Source organism: Zophobas morio, unplaced genomic scaffold (genome assembly GCF_036711695.1).
Source record: "Zophobas morio isolate AGI-343-1 ecotype UQ-CSIRO unplaced genomic scaffold, CSIRO_AGI_Zmor_V1 ptg000007l, whole genome shotgun sequence".
In the NCBI taxonomy this organism is placed as follows: domain Eukaryota; kingdom Metazoa; phylum Arthropoda; class Insecta; order Coleoptera; family Tenebrionidae; genus Zophobas; species Zophobas morio.
Genome location: NW_026972112.1, coordinates 1861463 through 1879366, shown reverse-complemented (window position 1 = coordinate 1879366; position 17904 = coordinate 1861463). Strand labels below are relative to the sequence as shown.

General features: G+C 38.2%; 3 protein-coding genes across 4 annotated transcripts; 2 read left to right on the top strand and 1 right to left on the bottom strand.

The window, feature by feature from the left end:
* The first annotated feature begins 2254 nt into the window (after positions 1-2254).
* Positions 2255-6195, top strand: LOC135124684 (uncharacterized). Its single transcript, XM_064049915.1, has 5 exons — positions 2255-2360; positions 2416-2770; positions 5258-5268; positions 5316-5528; positions 5711-6195. The coding sequence occupies exons 1-5, from the start codon at positions 2310-2312 to the stop codon at positions 6176-6178; spliced, it is 1098 nt and encodes a 365-aa protein (XP_063905985.1). The 5' UTR covers positions 2255-2309; the 3' UTR covers positions 6179-6195.
* Positions 6196-7732: 1537 nt separating this feature from the next.
* LOC135124682 (prostatic spermine-binding protein-like) lies at positions 7733-8888 on the top strand. Its single transcript, XM_064049914.1, has 3 exons — positions 7733-7844; positions 8111-8169; positions 8733-8888. Exons 1-3 carry the CDS (start codon positions 7733-7735, stop codon positions 8886-8888), a joined length of 327 nt encoding a protein of 108 aa, XP_063905984.1.
* Positions 8889-13554: 4666 nt separating this feature from the next.
* Positions 13555-17512, bottom strand: LOC135124204 (histidine ammonia-lyase-like). 2 transcript variants are annotated; one of them, XM_064049109.1, is made up of 13 exons: positions 17412-17512; positions 17110-17301; positions 16895-16964; positions 16539-16575; positions 16268-16482; positions 15661-15824; positions 15473-15612; positions 15075-15366; positions 14887-15026; positions 14642-14786; positions 14158-14244; positions 13738-14099; positions 13555-13693 (listed from the first exon to the last, which is right to left on the bottom strand). In XM_064049109.1, exons 1-13 carry the CDS (start codon positions 17464-17466, stop codon positions 13586-13588), a joined length of 2007 nt encoding a protein of 668 aa, XP_063905179.1. In that variant the 5' UTR covers positions 17467-17512; the 3' UTR covers positions 13555-13585. The 2 variants fall into 2 exon arrangements, with proteins under 2 accessions (XP_063905179.1, XP_063905180.1); XM_064049110.1 differs by having other exon boundaries at positions 16539-16566; positions 17412-17510.
* Positions 17513-17904: the final 392 nt, after the last annotated feature.

Sequence of the window (17904 nt, the reverse complement as noted above, 5' to 3'; positions counted from 1 at the left end):
ATTTCGTCCTTCTTCGTCCTTTTTCGTCCCATTTCGTCCTTATTATCCTTTTTCCTCCTTTGTCGTCTTCTTTCGTCCTTTTCGTCCTTTTTCGTCCTCTTTCGTCCTTTTCGTCCTTTTTCGTCTGTTTTCGTCCTTTTCGTTCTTACTATCCTTTCTCGTCCTTTTTTCCTCCTTTTTCAACCTCTTTCGTCCTCTTCGTCCTTTTACGTCCTTTCTCCTCCTTTATCGTCCTTTTTCGTCCTTCTCGTCCTTTTTCGTTCTTATTATCCTTTTTCGTCCTTTTTCGTCATTCCTCCGCTTTCGTCCGTTTTCTTCCTTTTTCGTCCTTTTTCGTCCTGTTTTGTCCTTTTTCGTCCTATTTCGTCCTTATTATCCTATTTCGTCCTTATTATCCTTTTTCGTCCTTTTTCGTCCTATTTCGTCCTTTTGGTCATTTTTCGTCCTTTTTCGTCCTCGTCTTTTTCGTCCTTATCATCGTTTTTCGTCCTTTTTCGTTCTTTTTTCGTCATTTTTCGTCCTTTTCGTCTTCTTTCGTTCTTTTTCGTCCTTTGTCGTCCTTTTTCGTCCTTTTCGTCTTCTCGTCCTTTCAGTTCTGTCCGTCCTTTTCGTTCTTTTCGTATTTTTCGTCCTTTTCGGCCTTTTCATCCTTTTCGTCCTTTTAGTCCTATTCGTCCGTTTAGTCCTTTTCGTCCTTTTAATCCTTTCCGTCCTTGTCGTCCTTTTCGTCCTTTTCGTCCTTCTCGTCCTTTCAGTCTTTTTCGTTCTTTTTATTCTTTTTATCCTGGCTATCTTTTCTGTCCTTTCCAACCTTTCTCTCCTTCCTATCCTTTCTGGGCTTTCGTCCTCTCGTCCTCGCCCCCTCTTCCTCTCATCCTTTCATCCTTTCATTCTTTCATCCTTTCCACCTTTTTATCTTTTCCTTTTGTTTCATCTTTTTCATCCTTTTCATCCTTTGCATCCTTTCATCATTGTTATGCTTTTTATTCTTTTATCCTTTCATCCTCTCGTTTTCTTATACTCTTATCCTCTCATCCTCTCATGCTCTCGTCCTTTCATCGTCTTACCTCCTTTATAATAATAATAATAATAATAAGTTTATTGTCCCACAGGTTTCCCTAATTACAGGACAAAATATAAAAACTACATAATAATAAATATACAAACAACTAAATAAAATAAAAGAAAAAACAGCACTATCGACCACAATACAAACAGGACTAACCCAAGAAAACATCACTCACGAGCTTATTAGCACATTTGCACATCACTTTATATCCTTTTCATACTTTTAGACCTGGCTTATAGAGAACGAATTCGCGATTAACTTTTAATTGAGGTTCGTTACTAGGCAACGGGCACGTTTTACCCAATCACAGGCTCATATTCTACATTTCCTATTAAATTAATCGAGGATTAAATATTTAATTATACTTATCGTATTTAAACATTATAAATAATATTAATTATGCTTAAATATTATTTAATTAAATCGTGAAAATGTATAGTTTTTATCGACCAACTTAAATCGTTTCGAAAATTTCCCCAAAATTTAAACTTTGTCGAGTAAACGAATCACGGAACCTGATAAATTAAAACTGAAGTCGTACTTACTCTGTTTTCCGTCCTTTTCGGAAACATATCCATTTTCTTCCGTGTTCACAACAATAACACATCACATTTTCCGTAATATTTATTAATAATAAATTAGAAATTCGGGAAACTGCTCTACTTTTACAGGACGCGACGATCTTGTCGCCATCAAACAGAAATTAAAACTGAACACAAAGGAGTGAAAAACGTTACCTTTGGACAGGTAGCTCACGTGACAGCGACGTCATCGCACGTCACGACGAGATTGTAAAAATTATTTTTCATATTTTGGCCGGGAAATTAGACATTTTCAGGATTAACTTGACAATATTTAAACAAATTGCTTTGTTTTAATACCATTGCGTTTTTAGTAAAACCGTTTTCGGTTTGATTATCACATATTAATAGTTACTTACCATATTTGAACATTATAAATAATATTAATTATGTCTAAATTGTGAAAAGAGCTACCCATGAAGATACAGCTTTTCGTACCATAAGATGTGTGCACGCGAACTTGCCACAGTTTTCCCCTGTAGAGTAAAAGAGTAAAAATTAAATTTAAGTCACGAACCGCCACTGGACAATACACATTTTTATGATTTGTGTGTGCATTTACTCAAATTTAGACCCGATAAACTTTCACTTTTTGGCGATAACGAGTTAAAAACTGTCACAACGACGCACAAAATTCGTACAAAAGTACCTTGACTGACATGGCGTTCGCACGGTGGTTACTTTTTGCCACTTTTTTAGTGTCAGCTTTGGTAAATTATTTTCTTCTGCATTTCGCCGTTTTCTTATTTAAACAATTATTTTCAGGCTTTAACTCCCCAACAAAACGCAACTCTCGAACAATATAGCAAACCCTGTAGAGATGCAACTGGTGTGACTCCTCAAGACATCGATACAGGTTTGAATGGTGAAGATAAAACCGACGATTCGAAACTGAAAGCTCACGTTCTTTGCGTTTTGAAAAAAATTGATCTGATTAATGAGAATGGCGATATTGATGTGGAAAAGTTAAAAAAGTTGGCCAAACTGGTGGCTGCTAGCGAGGAAGAGGCGGAAAGTGAGGTTGCTAAGTGTGCTTTACAGAAAGATACTCATGAAGATACAGCTTTTCGTACTATAAGGTGTTTGCATGAGAAATGGCCACAGTTTTCTCCTGTAGAATGAAAGAATCACAATAAAATTTTCTAAAGCTCAATGTCGTATTTTTTTTTACAAAATTCAACATTGAACACAAAAATCACACAAAAATTATTTTTTGTGAAAAACGATGCCATCTACAAAAAGTAGACTTGGAACTGCCCACAGTAGTTGATAAGTTGCATCATTAATCAAGCATGCCATCTTTTAATGGTCTGACATAGTTATTTTTGTATTTATCTCAAAATAACCACTATTAAATATTTCACCTTAACCTTATTTACAGATCTCGTATTTGTACTGTATTTATCAATGTTGACTTTCGTGTTATCTTGTTCACTTGGATTCTACTGTGTTGTCTACGCGATGAATTTTACTAATTTAATGTTTTCTCGACATTTCATGACTCCTAGCGTATGAAAAAGTACGTTTCTCGTTTCCGTCTGTCTGTATTTTGGGAAAATTAAAGGTTTCGTATTTGTAGTTTATTAATCCGCCTTAATTTTTACCTTAGACTTTTAGCTTTTCGGAATAAATGAAAATTTTAAACAACATTTCACAGGTTCAGTCTTTTTCGTCACCAGTGGTGTAGAGTTGCGACTCTCTGCGTGATCCACTTGCCATAGGACAAGTGACAAGTGCAATTCGTAAGAGCTCTTAACCCTCTTGATCCTCTCGCTTCGGGTGAAGTGGAATTGCGGTTGTCTGTGTGATCCGCTCGTCGTAGAAAGAACCCTACAAACGATACCAGAAAGTAAAACTAAAAAGAAAACAAAATTCTACCCAAAGAATGATTGCTTAACACAACCAACAATTTTGTTAATCGAGTCGAAATTTATATCACATTAGTGAGAAATTTGATTGAAATAACTACACATAATAATAATTGGAGATCTTCTTAAGAAAAAAAAATAATTACTCAAGCATTTTAGGACAGTCTACTTGATTTCTAACTAAAAAAACTAAAAATTTAATGGCGATAATAATTCGTCTTTTATGTAACGATAAAAAATTAAATCTTAATAGTAATAAAGAGTGGTCATATCTTCGACGAGGATAGACCCCATCCAAAAGAAAGGACATACATTTTAAGAACAAGCGTTGACCGGACTCTATATACTCAATATGGTTTTGATAAATTGGAAACCAAATCAAGGCACCATATTCAATTCTCGATCTGACTAATGCGAAAAATAAAGTCTATAACGTATCGACACGCTTAAAGTCACGACAATTTCTGTAAATAAATCCATACGTCCGAAAGCATTTGGAAACTATATCATTAATGTGATCGACAAAACTAAGCTTACAGTCAAAGAGGATACCAAGATCTTTAATAGACTCACATAGCTTAATTGAAGTACCATCTATGTTGTAAGAAGCTTTGACCGATCAACTTCAACCGTTTCCAAAATTTAAACATTGTCGAGTAAACGAATCATAGAACCCGATAAATTAAAACTGAAGTGGTACTTACCCCGTTTTTAGTCCTTTTCGGAAAAATATACATTTTCTTTCGTGTTCACAGCACCAACATAGCACATTTTCACTAATATTTATTAATAATAAATTAGAAATCCGCGAAAAGAGCCCTACTTGTAAGCCAAACCGGAGCTCCAATGTTGCTGCCATCAGATCGAAATCTAAACTGAACACAAGGGGCCGAAAAATGCGACCTTTGAACAGGTAGCTCACGTAACAGTGACGTCATCGTACGTCACGATGAGATTGCAAAATAATTTTTCATATTTTGGCCGGGAAATTGCACATTTTCGGGGTTAATTTAATAATATTTAAACAAATTGCTTTGTTTTTAGTAACTTTGTGTTTTTAAGGAAACGGTGTTCGATTTGGTAATCATATACTAATACGTATTGTATTTAAACATTATAAATAATATTAATTATGTCTAAATTTCATTTAATTATATCGTGAAAATCTATAGCTTTGACCGAACAACTTCAACCATTTCGGAATGTTTTCCAAAATTTAAACATTGTCGAGTAAACGAATCACGGAACTTGATAAATTCAAACTGAAGTCGTACTTCTCTGTTTTCGGTCCTTTTCGGAAAAATATCCACTTTCGTTCGTGTTCACAGTACTAACACAACACATTTTCACTAATATTTATTAATAATAAATTATAAATTCGCGAACAGAAGTCTACATTTAAGCCAAAATATTTTGCCTTTTTTTCTTGTTCGTAATCTTCTTTTCGCAACAGAAAACTTAAAACGTATTTAAAACAGGACCAATTTTTTTAATAATGTGGCTTGGGTTTATGATAATCACCGCACAAGCGACCAATCAGAACCGAGTTTGCTTTAAATGTAGAAATAATCTAGACTTAAAGTCACGAACCACCACTGCACAATATTAACGTGTTATTAAACTTTAAACTTGATAAACTCATTGGTGATAATAGTATGAAAAACAATGCAATTAAAGGTTACAACTATGCATAAAGTACGTAGTCAACATGAAGTGCTTGATTTTTATCACATTTTTAGTGTCAGCTTTGGTAAATCGCTCATTTTCCAACTTCCGTCATTTCCGTTTTACTTTCAGGCTTTCATTCCCCAACAAAACGCAACTCTCGAACAATACAGCAAACCCTGTAGAGATCAAACCGGTGTGACTCCTCAAGAGATTGAGAAAGGTTTGATTGGCAAAGAGATAGATGACGATCCAAATTTAAAAGTTCTGAATCTTTGCGTTTTGAAAAAAATCGATCTTATTAATGACAATGGTAACATCAACGTCGAGAAACTAAAAAAGTTGGCAAGACTGGTGGCTGCTAGTAAAAGAGGAAAAATTAAATTTAAGTCACGAACCGCCACTGGACAATAAACATTTTTATGATTTGTGTGTGCATTTGCTCAAATTTAGACCCAATAAACTTTCACTTTTTGGCGATAACGAGTTAAAAGCTGTCACAACAACGCACAAAATCCGTATAAAAGTACCTTGACTGGCATGGCGAGCACACGGTGGTTACTTTTTGCCACATTTCTAGTGTCAGCTTTGGTAAATTATTTTCTTTTGAATTCCGTCTTTTTCTTATTTATTTTCAGGCTTTGACTCCCCGACAAAAGGCAACTCTCGAACCATATAGCAAACACTGTAGAGATGCAATTGGTGTGACTCCTGAAGACATCAAGGTAAGTTTGAATGGTGAAGATAGAACTGAAGTTCCGAAATTAAAAGCTATGGCGCTTTGCGTTTTGAAAGAAATTGAACTGATTAATGACGATGGTGAAATCAATGTGGAACAATTTAAAAAGTTGGCCAAAGAGGTGGCTGCTAGCGACGAAGAGGCGGAAAGTGTTGTTGCTATGTGCGCTTTACAGAAAGATACCCCTGAAGAGACAGCTTTTGATATTATAAGGTGTTTGCACGAGAAATGGCCACAGTTTTCTCCTGTAGAATGACAGAATCACAATAAATTTTTCTAAAGCTCACTGTCGTATTTTTTTTTTTAGAAAATTGTACGTTGAACATAAAAATCTCTAGTTGACAAGTTGCATCATTAAAAATAACCACCGTTAAATTTTTCACCTTAACCTTATTTACAGATCTTATATTTGTAGTGTATTTATTTATAAATGTTGACTTTCGTGTTTATCTTGTTTTCTCGACATTTCATGACTCCCAGCGTATGAAAAAGTTAGTCTCTCGTTTCCGTCTGTCTGTATTTTGGAAAAATTAAAGGTGTCTTATTTGTAGTTTATTAATCTGCCTTAGTTTTTAATTTAGACTTTTAGCTTTTCGGAAAAAAATGAAAATTTTAAACAACCTTTCACAGTTCCAGTCTTTCTCGTCACGGGTGGAACTGAATTGCGACTCTCTGCGTTATCCACTTGCCATGGAAGGAATTTTGTCACTCGGCGCAATCGCAGTAGTGACTGTAAGTGCAATTCGTAAGAGCTCTTAATCCTCTTAATCCTGTCTGTGTGATCCGCTCGTCGTAGAAGGCGGAACCCTCCAGTAATAGTATTTACGCTACAGGGGTTTATATTTTGTTAAACAAATTCGAAAAACCTTTGTTTTTGAAATTACTTGAACGAATCCTAGGAGTTTCTAGAGTCTCTGTTTTTTTAATCTAAAAAATCTTCCAATGCTCTTGCCACCCACCCTTTCTTTTCTTAGAGGGTATGCCATTTGCCAAAATCAGTCTTATCCTAGCAAGTACTAGCCCCACCCACCCGGCCTGTTTTTTCTTAGAAGGTAAGTCATTTGCGAAAGTCAGTTTTTTCCTAGCAAGTACTAGCCCCGCCCACCCGCCCTCTATTTTCTTAGAGATATGTCATTTGCCAAATTCAGTCTTATTTGATCTCATCTTTGTATAAACCCGCCCTAAAAGTATTAAAAGGATATAAAGGATTTGTGCGAATTATGAATTAGAACAACGGACAGTCGTTTTACGAATTTTGGATGAGAGGATGAAAGGACGAGAGGATGAGAGAACGAAAGGATCAGAGGATAAGAGGATGAGAAGAAGAACGGATAAAAGGATGAGGAGATGAGAGGATGATAGAAAAACGGATAAGAAAATGAAAGGATGAGAGGATGAGAAGACGGGGGGACGACAGGATAAAAGTGAAAAAGAATAGTACAGCTAAAAATGATACAAAGGATAACAGAATGAAAAGGATAAAAATGAAGAAAAAAAAAAGGATGACAAGGATGAAAAGAATGAAAAAAAGGAAAAGAAGGAAAAGATAAAAAACATGAAAAGGATGAACGGACGAAAAGATGAAAGATGAAAGGATGAGAGGATGAGAGGATGAGAGGCCGAGAGGAAAGAGGACGAGAAAGACGAGAAGGACGAAAAAGACGAGAAAGACGAGAAAGACGAGAAAGACGAGAAAGACGAGAAGGACAAGAAGAACGAAAGGCACGAAAAGGACGAGAAGGACTGGAAGGACGAGTAGGACGATAAAGACGACAAGGACGACAAGGACGACAAGGACGAAAAGGGCGGAATGGACGAAAAAGACGAAAAGGACGAAAAAGATGAAAAGAACGAAAATGGCGAAAATGGCGAAAAGGACGAAAACGACGAAAAGGGCGGAATGGACGAAAAAGACGAAAAGGGCGAAAAAGACGAAAAGAACGAAAATGGCGAAAAGGACGAAAATGACGAAAAGGACAAAAAGGACGAAAAGGACGAAAAGGACAAAAAGGACGAAAAGGACGAAAAGGACAAAAAGGACGAAAAGAACGAAAAGGACGGAATGGACGAAAAGGATAAAGAGGATTAAAAGGATTAATAATAAAAGGATTAAAAGGATTAAAATTAATAAAAGTATTAAAAGGATATAAAGGATATGTTGATTTGTGCGAATTATGAATTAGAACAGCGGACGAAAAGGACGAAAAGGACGAAAAAGACGAAAAGAACGAAAATGGCGAAAAGGACGTAAATGACGAAAAGGACAAAAAGGACGAAAAGGACGAAAAGGACGAAAAGGACGAAAAGGATTAAAAGGACTAAAAGGACTAAAAGCACGAAAAGGATTAAAATGGCGAAAAGGACGAAAATGACGAAAAGGACAAAAAGGACGAAAAGGACGAAAAGGACGAAAAGGACGAAAAGAACAAAAAGGACGAAAAGGACGAAAAGGATTAAAAGGTCTAAAGGACTAAAAGGACGAAAAGGATTAAAAGGGCGAAAATGACGAAAAGTACGAAAAGGACGAAAAAAACGAAAAGGACGAAAAACACTAAAAGGACGAAAAGGACGAAAATGACTGAAAGGGCGAAAAGGATTTAAAGGACGAAAAGGGCGAAAATGAGGCAAAGGACGAAAAGGACGGAAAGGACGAAAAGGATTTAAAGGACGAAAAGGACGAAAATGACAGAAAGGACGAAAAGGAAGAAAAGGACGGAAAGGACGAAAAGGACGAAAAGGACAAAAAGGACGGAAAAGACGAAAAGGACCAGAGGGACTAGAAGGACGAGAAGGACGAGAAGGACGAGTAGGACGACAAAGACGACAAGGACGACAAGGACGACAAGGACGACAAAGACGACAAGCAAGACAAGGACGACAAGGACGACAAAGACGATAAGGACAACAAGGACGACAAAGACGACGAAGACGATAAGGACAACAAGGACGACAAAGACATAAAATGAAGAAAAGGGTAAAAGGACGAAAAGGACGGAAAGGACAAAAAGGGTAAAGAGGTTTGAAATGATTAAAAGTATTAAAAGGATTAAAATTAATAAAAGAATTAAAAGTATTAAAAGGATATGTTGATTTGTGCGAATTATGAATTAGAACAGCGGACGAAAAGGACGAGTAGGATAACAAAGACGACAAGGATGACAAGGACGACAAAGACGACAAGGACGACAAGGACGACAAGGACGACAAGGACGACAAGGACGACAAGGACGACAAGGACGACAAGGACGACAAGGGCGAAAACCACGCAAAGGACAAAAAGGACGAAAAGGATAAAGAGGATTAAAATGATTAATAATAAAAGGATTAAAAGAATTAACAGGATATAAAGGATTTGTGCGAATTATGAATTAGAACAGCGGACGAAAAGGACGAAAAGGACGAAAAAGACGAAAAGAACGGAAATAGCGAAAAGGACGAAAACGACGAAAAGGACGAAAAGGACAAGAAGGACGAAAAGGACGAAACGAACGAAAAGGACGAAAAGGATTAAAAGGACTAAAAGGACTAAAAGCACGAAAAGGATTAAAAGGGCGAAAATGACGAAAAATACGAAAAGGACGAAAAAAACGAAAAGGACGAAAAGGACTAAAAGGACGAAAAGGAAGAAAAGGAAGAAAAGGACGAAAAGTACGCAAAGGACAAAAAGGACGGAAAAAACGAAAAGGACGAGAAGGACTAAATGGACGAGAAGGACGAGAAGGACGAGAAGGACGAGAAGGATGAAAAGGACGAAAAGGACGGGAAGAACGAGTAGGACGACAAAGACGACAAGGAAGACAAGGACGACAAGGATGACAAAGACGATAAGGACGACAAGGACGACAAGGATGATAAGGACAACAAGGACGACAAGAACATAAAATGAAGAAAAGAAGAAAAAGGATGAAAAGGACGAATAGGACGAAAAGGATTAAAAGGACTCAAAGGACGAAAAGGACGGAAAAGGATGAAAAAGATGAAAAGGATGAAAAGGATAAAAAGGATGAAAAGGATAAAAAGGATGAAAAGGATGTAAAGGATGTAAAGCATGAAACGGATGAAAAAGATGAAGGGGATGGAAAGGATGAACAGGATGATAAGGATGGAAAGAATGAAAAAAAGGAAATAATAAAAAAAATAAAAGGATGAACAGATGAAAGGATGAAATGATGAGAGGATGAGAGGACGAGAGGCCGAGAGGCTGAGAGGACAAGAGGACGAAAGGACGAGAAGAACAAGAGGGACGAGAAAGGCGAGAAGGATGAGAAGGACAAGAAGGACGGAAAAGACGAAAAGGACGAAAAGTACAATAAGGACGAGAAAGACGAAAAGGACGCAAAGGACGAAAAGGACGAAAAGGACTAAAAGGACTAAAAGGACGAAAAGGGCGAAAAAAACCAAAAGGACGAAAAGGACGAAAAGGACTAAAAGGACGAAAGGACTAACAGGACGAAAAGAACGGAAAGGACGAAAAGGACAAAAAGAACGGAAAGACGAAAAGGACGAAAAGTACGATAAGGACGAAAAAGAGGAAAGGACGAAAAGGACGAAAAGAACGAAAAGGGCTAAAAGGAAGAAACGGACGAAAAGGACGGAAAGGACGAAAAGGATGAAAAGGACAAAAAGAACGGGAAAGACGAAAAGGACGAAAAGTACGATAAGGACGAAAAAGACGAATAGGATGAAAACGACCAAAAGGACGGAAAGGACGAAAAGGATAAAGAGGATTAAAATGATTAATAATAAAAGGATTAAAAGTATTAAAAGGGTTAAAAGTATTAAAAGGATTAAAATTAATAAAAGGATTAAAAGTATTAAAAGGATATGAAGGATATGTTGATTTGTACGAATTATGAATTAGAACAGAGGACGAAAAGGACGAAAAGGACAAAAAGGACGAAAAAGACGAAAGGACGAAAAGGACGAAAAAAACGTAAAGGACTAAAAGGAAGGAACGGACGAAAAGGACGGAAAGGACAAAAAGGAAGAAAAGGATGAAAAGGACAAGAAGAACGGGAAAGACGAAAAGGACGAAAAGTACGATAAGGACGAAAAAGACGAAAAGGACGAAAAGGACCAAAAGGACGGAAAGGACGAAAAGGACAAAGAGGTTCAAAATGATTAATAATAAAAGTACTAAAAGGATTAAAAATATTAAAAGGGTTAAAAGTTTTAAAAGGATTAAGACCTGGTTTATAGAAACCGAAGTTAAAGTTAATTCGCGATTAACTTTTAATTGAGGTTCGTTGCTAGGCGACGTGCAGGTTTTAACCAATCACGAGCTCCCATTCCTCATTTTAATCCAGTGTTAAATTAATCGAGGATTAAATATTTAACTCGCGCTTCTATAAACCGGCCCTAAAGGTATTAAAAGGATTAAAATTAATAAAAAGATTAAAAGTATTAAAAGGATATGAAGGATATGTTGATTTGTACGAATTATGAATTAGAACAGCGGACGAAAAGGACGAAAAGGACAAAAAGGACTAAAAAGGCGAAAAGAACGAAAGGGACGAAAATAACATAAAGGACTAAAAGGACGAAAAGGACGAAAAGGCGAAAAGGACTAAAAGGACTAAAACGACGAAAAATATATTTAAAAAAAACTCAAAACTTTTCTTATTATGAATTGTTTTTATATATAGTTTTGAGGATTATCTTCGTTGTAGAAATTTTAATAGTTTATTGGTTTAATTTATTATGTAACTTGAGTAAACTGTATTTGTAAGTTTTTAACATCAATAAAGTATTGATTGATTGAAAAAGACGAAAAGGACGAAAAGGATTAAAAGGTCTCGAAGGACGAAAAGGGCTAAAAGGACTAAAAGGACTAAAAGGACTGAAAGGACGAAAAGGACGAAAAGGACTAAAAGGACGAAAAAGACAAAAAGGACGAAAAGGATTAATAGTAGTACAGTAATTAAAAGAAGTGATTTTGTAAATATTTTTAATTTGAAAAAATCATGGGGTTCTTTATTTTTGAATGTGAAAGAATCTTCTGGGCCAGTTGTGTTTTATCTTTGAAATAATTTGAAGAGATCTTTAGAATTCCTGTTTTCTTTTTTAAAAAGCCTGAAAAGGTCTTGGGGACGCCTAATGTCCTTCTTTAATAAAATGAAAGAGGTGAAGTATCTTGTGTTTTCATTTCAAAAGAATTTGGAAGGAACTTGGGGGTTCCTGGCGTCTTGTTTTTGGAAGATTTTGAAAAGATCTTAAATGCCCCTTCTGCTTTTGTAAGTATTATTTATTTGAAAAAATCTTGGGGAGCTTTATTTTTGAATATGAAAGGATCTTCTAGGTCATTTAGTTTTATTCCTGGTGTTTTGTGTTTGAAAGGATTAAAAAAGATCTTAGAAACCGATAGTGTTTTTCTAAAATATGTGAAACAATGTCTTTAATTTTGCAAGAACTTGAAAAAAATCTTGAGACTTCTTAGTCCCTCTGTTTTTGATTATAAAACAATCTTCTAGCCACTTGTTTTATTTTTAAAATAATTAAAAAAAGCCGTTGGGGATTTCCGTTTAGTTTTCGAAAGAGAATCTTGGAGGTTTTTTATTGGAATTTGTAAATGTCAACAAAAAATCGCAGAATCAAACTTTATAATTTATTTAACCAATTAAACTTGTTTTAGTAGCTGTGCTGCAGGACCGAAACAAGTTCCGTATAAATAACTTCATACCAATTTCGTATTTTCCGACAGTTTTTTTTTCATTTTGGTAATCTACATTATCTTTCAAAACACCGCCAAACTTTAGACGGTTGATAATCATGAATCATCGCATACAGTTCCTCATTTCACCCTCTACATACTCCTCTTATTGCTTTTTTTTCATATCCGCCACCGAACCCGTTCGCGGGTCACGACCCTCAACCCGAGCAACATCCGCAAATTAAACTTATTAATCCCATCATCAAGGCCAAGAATCCCAGCTAATCCTCCTCAACCACCTCTCCTTGTTTGAATAATATCTCCACGTAGCCCAATTTCCATCCAAATTACCCCATCTCCCCATCATTGTACCGCTTCATCCCTACTAAAATTTTTCCAACCCTGCGACTAAACAGCCACAAAAAAGTTAAAAGTTCGACGCCACATCAGGCATCGATCCTTATCGCCTCACCGTTTGTAGCGTGCCGCTACATCATGTCATAATCTGCACTTCAACCCGCATTCCCATTTCGCACCCTTATCATTAGAGGAATTTTTCCGTTGATAAATTACCGGGCCTGTCACGTCGAGATGCTTTAATTAAACTGTTAAACTATCCCAGAACTCGGTCCTGACGTTGATAGAACACGCGATACGGAAACGGAGATACAACGTTATTATTTACAATTAAGGGGGGGAGTGTGTTATGTCTGTTGAAACAACAGAGGCTTGATAAACAAGGGAGGGTTCGATTTTCGGGGGTTATTAAAAGCAAACAGACGACCGGCAGCTGGGATGAAAGGGTCGGTTTTGGGTCCTGAGACGGATTATATTATAAAACCGATGAAGATGACACAAATTTCGTGTAAAAATTAAAAATCAATAGTGCGTAGTACAGAACGCTGTACCCAATCAAGTATCGAGCGTCGCCGGACGTAACGCCTCCTCAAACTAGGTGGCGCCATTGTAAAGAAAACACCCACTCAATTTCAACAACCTTTATTAACACCCTCATCAATCACAACTCTTTCTCTTCAAAGCACCCCTTGTGTTGCTCCTCGGTCTGGCCCTTTCCTCCCTCAGACTTGTCGTCGTAGGACTGAACACCCTCGTCTCTTGCTCCTAAAACCCTTTAGAATCTAAACTTACAACCACGACCCACTCACCTCTGGAGCGTGGTAGAACATCATGTGGTGCCTCACGGCGTTCCATATCTTGTTTTCAACCAAGAGCTTCTTCACGGATTCGATTTCCGGCGCCATGAAGCGGTCCTTATCCCACGGCTTCACCACGTTCCTCACTGTGGCATAGACGTCTTCAAGGGGCACGGTGGTCCTCAAGGGGCGTAGAAACTCGATAGCTTGACAAGCCGCCAGAAGCTCTATGGCGATGACGTGCTCCACATTCTCGAGGACCTGGAGAGCCTTCCGGGCTGCGAAGCACCCCATGGAAACGTGATCCTCTTGGCCGGCGCTTGTGCTCATGCTGTCGACGGAAGAGGGGTGGCAGATGACCTTGTTTTCGGATACTGTGGCGAAAAAAGGGAAAGTTGAGACCTGGGGGTTGAGGAAATGTGGGAGTCTGACCTAGTGCTGCTGCTGTGCAATGGGCGATCATGAAACCGGAGTTGATGCCGCCGTCTTCGACGAGGTAGGCGGGCAAACCACTGAGTGCTATAATAATAATAATAATAATAACGTTTATTGTCTGTCTGTCTGTCTGTCTGCCGTCAGTCCCGATTTTTATGGCAGTACACCTTAAGGATTTATTAATAAGTTGTACAATTATTCAAGCACGTTATTTTTGAGTGGTCTGACTTAGCTAATTATCCTTGCGTAATTATGCTTTATTTTTACATTTATCTAAAAATAGCCACCATTATTTTATTGTAACCTTATTTATAGTGCATTTATCAATGTTGACTTTTGTGTTTTATCTGTCATGATTCCAATGAGTCGCTTAACACTTATTTTGCGCTATGGAAAAAAAATAGTTTGGTTTAATTAATCAACGACATGCTAAGTCCTTTCCAAGGATGACTCAACTACAATTCTCTTGCGATGGAATTACCTGGATTGACGAGGCGCTCAGTTCTTTTTTCGCTCATGGAGGCCAATTCATGTACCGCTATACTCAGAAAGTCCAGAACTTTGGCCGGGTATTCCCCATGGAAGTTACCCGCGGAGATGATTTCACCCCGATCCGCAAAAACAATCTACCCCACTGTTAAAAACCTTATACATAGTCTACAATTCAAATTTTCTCACAGAGGGTTACCACCCCCCAATTTATGCAACCCCTTTTACAAAGGATACAGGGTTATCAGTGCCACTATTCATCTCAGTCCTAATTATCTGCTGAACAAACTCGATCGTGTCGTGCACAATCCCATGAACCTGCGGACAGCACCTCAAGGTATAGGCATCCTGGACCCGATTACAAAACCGGTGGCTCTCTACAAAACCAGTTTCCCCAAACTCGCACACAAAAAAACCCTAGATACCTGCAATTTCCGACGGGTAAGTGTCCGAATGCAGCAAAGCCCTTAGTCGTTGAGCCACGGCGATTTGTCCCTTGTGCGGCCGGATTTTCTGGACATCTGAATCGAAAGCCCTTGAGGTGCCCTTTAACACCTCTAGGGTAAGCGCCGCCACCACGTCGGCCTGTTTGGCTATGCGTTGCGCTCGCTCCACCGCCTCCGCTCCGATACTCGTAATCAGCTGGGTCCCATTGACTAGCGCCACCCCTTCTTTGGGGCCCAGAACCAGCGGCTTTAAACCGTTGAGTTTCAGTACCTGGAGACATTTCAAACGCAAAGTGAGGTTAGATTGACACCGCTGCGCCAATCACGTTATCGATTGGTCGTGCCACGTGACACTGGGGCGCGAAATTCAAGCTTACCTCCCTGGCGTCTCCCCAGCCCGTCTTGGGACTCCACATCTTTCCTTCTCCCATGATCCCGAGGGCCAAGTGTGCCAAAGGGGCCAAGTCCCCGCTGGCTCCGACCGATCCCTGTTCGGGTACCCATGATAAGCATGAAGCTGTAGAGCAATGATTAAAATTCCCATTGTCTCAGAGTAATTAAATACCGTTAAATGCGTCGATGAGGCCCTGCAGTGTGTTTAAGGATATCCCGCTGTATCCCTTTGCTAGGACGTTAATCCTTAATGCGAGCAACATCCTGGTTCTTGCAGGGCTTAAGGGATTACCTACGCCAGCGGCGTGCGATCTGATTAAGTTTTGCTGGAGGTCGCTGGAATAATGGAGCGTTATGGAGATTGGGGAAAAAGGATGGTACGCAATTTGTTATATTAAATAGTTAATTAAAAAGTTAATTAGTAGCTTGTGCTGTAAATTTTGATTTAAAAGGAATTACAAAGGAGATTATTCATAAATAACTCGAGCTTATTCAAGTTGGAGAATTTTGGTATTGTACAGGTTTCATAAAAATTTTGTAGTAGGATAATAACGACGATGACGTCATATTTCCCGCCACATTTTAAATTTCAGTCAAGCCACTTCGTGTAAACGTTACTGAATCCTGGAGGAAAATTTAATTTCGCCATACCTCTTGCAAACTTAGTTTCTTATACAACCGTCAGCTTTTTAATAAATTTTGGCTACGGTTATGACGCAAATAAAGTCGAGAAAGGTTCGTTTTATTAGCCGCGGTTTATGCAAAGTGCCACGACTCACTTAAGTTTTTCAGGTGGAATGTAGACGCTGTGGAAGCTCCCTATTCCCGTGGTGACCCCGTAGACGTTGCGATTCTCCTCGAGGAAGGTTTCCACGAGGGAGCGAGACTTCATGACGTTGTTGATGGCCTCTTTCGACAGTTTAATCTTAAAGTCGCCATTGCCTAAGTTAACCAAGAGCTCGGTGGTTAAATTGGAGCCGTCCACGAAGACATACTGCAAAAATGTGTACTGTGGTAATAATAGTAAAAAGGGGAATAAAACGTGCTTACGTTTTCCGCCGGTAAAAAATTGCTGGGGCTTGAGTTACTTCCATTAAGGAAAAATAAAAAGCGACAAATATGAATAAAACATGGGATAATTTTATTTCGTGTTTTAGACTTCGCTCTATCCTAAAGTTTATGGTTGTTTTTAATGCAGTGGAAGGTGTTGCGTTAATAGCAATTTTAATATTTATGACTTACGTTCAACCTTTGGCATAAGTTAACGAATTTCTCCCGCTTGTTTCGGCTCTAAATCATGTTTATGAACGACGAGAAAAAAAAACAAAAATGATGTGGAAGCGGCGTGGAAGATCTATTATCTATATTGTAGCGAAAATGGTGAAAAATGGTTATGAGAAGGATACACAGGTTCGAGAACGTGTTTGAGCTCGTCGGGAATCGCCCCAACATTGACCTGGGTGTCCGTGGTTAACACTGAAACCATTTTGTATTAATAACACCCTACAAAATTCATGCGCGCTAGGCAACCCGTAATACACACGTGTATTTAAAGTGGCAGCAAAACGCAGTCGTTTTAACACAATTCGTAGTTATTTGAAATAGATTTTTGTTGATTTACCAATGTTGACGAAGTCGTCGTTATCCAGCACCTCCACGATGACGTCATCCGGGTCCAGCAGCGCCCCGCCCCTCGTTTTACGCACCTCCTGTATGACATTAATGATGTCGTCTTCATCGATTTTGATGCCTAGTAACAGCTTCTGGTACTTTCTCCAAGCCTCTTCGCCCAGCCATCGCACTGTATTGGTCCCTAAAAATGTTATCTTTTAAACACAAACATGTGGCTGCGGTTGATAAGAGTCGTCGTCTGGTGATAGCCCGGAAAATAAAGGCAAAGAGTTGGGTTGTAAAATAAATTACCGTCTCTGCACGGGATTTGGAGCCACTCGTCCTTAACCCTGGCGGAAACTTTCATGGTAAAAACAATACTGGGTGAGGATTTAGAAGTTTCTTTATTTCATCTGCTGACAGTCAGTGTCGGCGGTGATTTATTGTCTTGGTAAATAATGAATTAGTGGCGAGGTGTTGTAAAGAAATGGGTCTGTTGAGGGATTAAGTTTGCTTGGAGAGGGTTTAGAGAGTTTTGTTCAGTGGGTCAGTGAGGTTCTTTGGAATATTCCCAGTAATTAGATGTTTTGGAGATGGGAGGATTGTTGTTATGTAAAGAGGGTTTGGATGTGGAGTATTTAGTTTCCAATATGGTCATGAATTGGTAAATAAATAGTTTTTGAAAAATCCTCAGATTTACAAACAATGAAAGTCAACATTTTCCTTTTTGTTACGTTTGTTGATTTTAGGAGTTGTTTCTTGTGCATTCTCGATTGTGCAGTTAAGCATTTTATCTTGTAAATAG

Excerpts from the sequence above, each read along its gene's own strand:
- LOC135124684 (XM_064049915.1), top strand. The coding sequence starts at position 2,310 with ATGGCGTTCGCACGGTGGTTACTTTTTGCCACTTTTTTAGTGTCAGCT. Across the intron at positions 2,361-2,415 it reads CTTTTTTAGTGTCAGCTTTG|GCTTTAACTCCCCAACAAAA; the intron begins GTAAATTATTTT and ends AATTATTTTCAG. Across the intron at positions 5,529-5,710 it reads TCGAGAAACTAAAAAAGTTG|TACCTTGACTGGCATGGCGA; the intron begins GCAAGACTGGTG and ends TCCGTATAAAAG.
- LOC135124682 (XM_064049914.1), top strand. The coding sequence starts at position 7,733 with ATGGACGAAAAAGACGAAAAGGACGAAAAAGATGAAAAGAACGAAAAT. Across the intron at positions 7,845-8,110 it reads GGACGAAAAAGACGAAAAGG|CGGACGAAAAGGACGAAAAG; the intron begins GCGAAAAAGACG and ends GAATTAGAACAG. Across the intron at positions 8,170-8,732 it reads ACGAAAATGGCGAAAAGGAC|GACGACAAAGACGACAAGGA; the intron begins GTAAATGACGAA and ends AAGGACGAGTAG.
- LOC135124204 (XM_064049109.1), bottom strand. The coding sequence starts at position 17,466 with ATGAAAGTTTCCGCCAGGGTTAAGGACGAGTGGCTCCAAATCCCGTGC. Across the intron at positions 16,483-16,538 it reads ATTTTTTACCGGCGGAAAAC|TATGTCTTCGTGGACGGCTC; the intron begins GTAAGCACGTTT and ends ACATTTTTGCAG. Across the intron at positions 14,245-14,641 it reads TGAGCGCCTCGTCAATCCAG|CACTCAGTGGTTTGCCCGCC; the intron begins GTAATTCCATCG and ends TTATTATTATAG.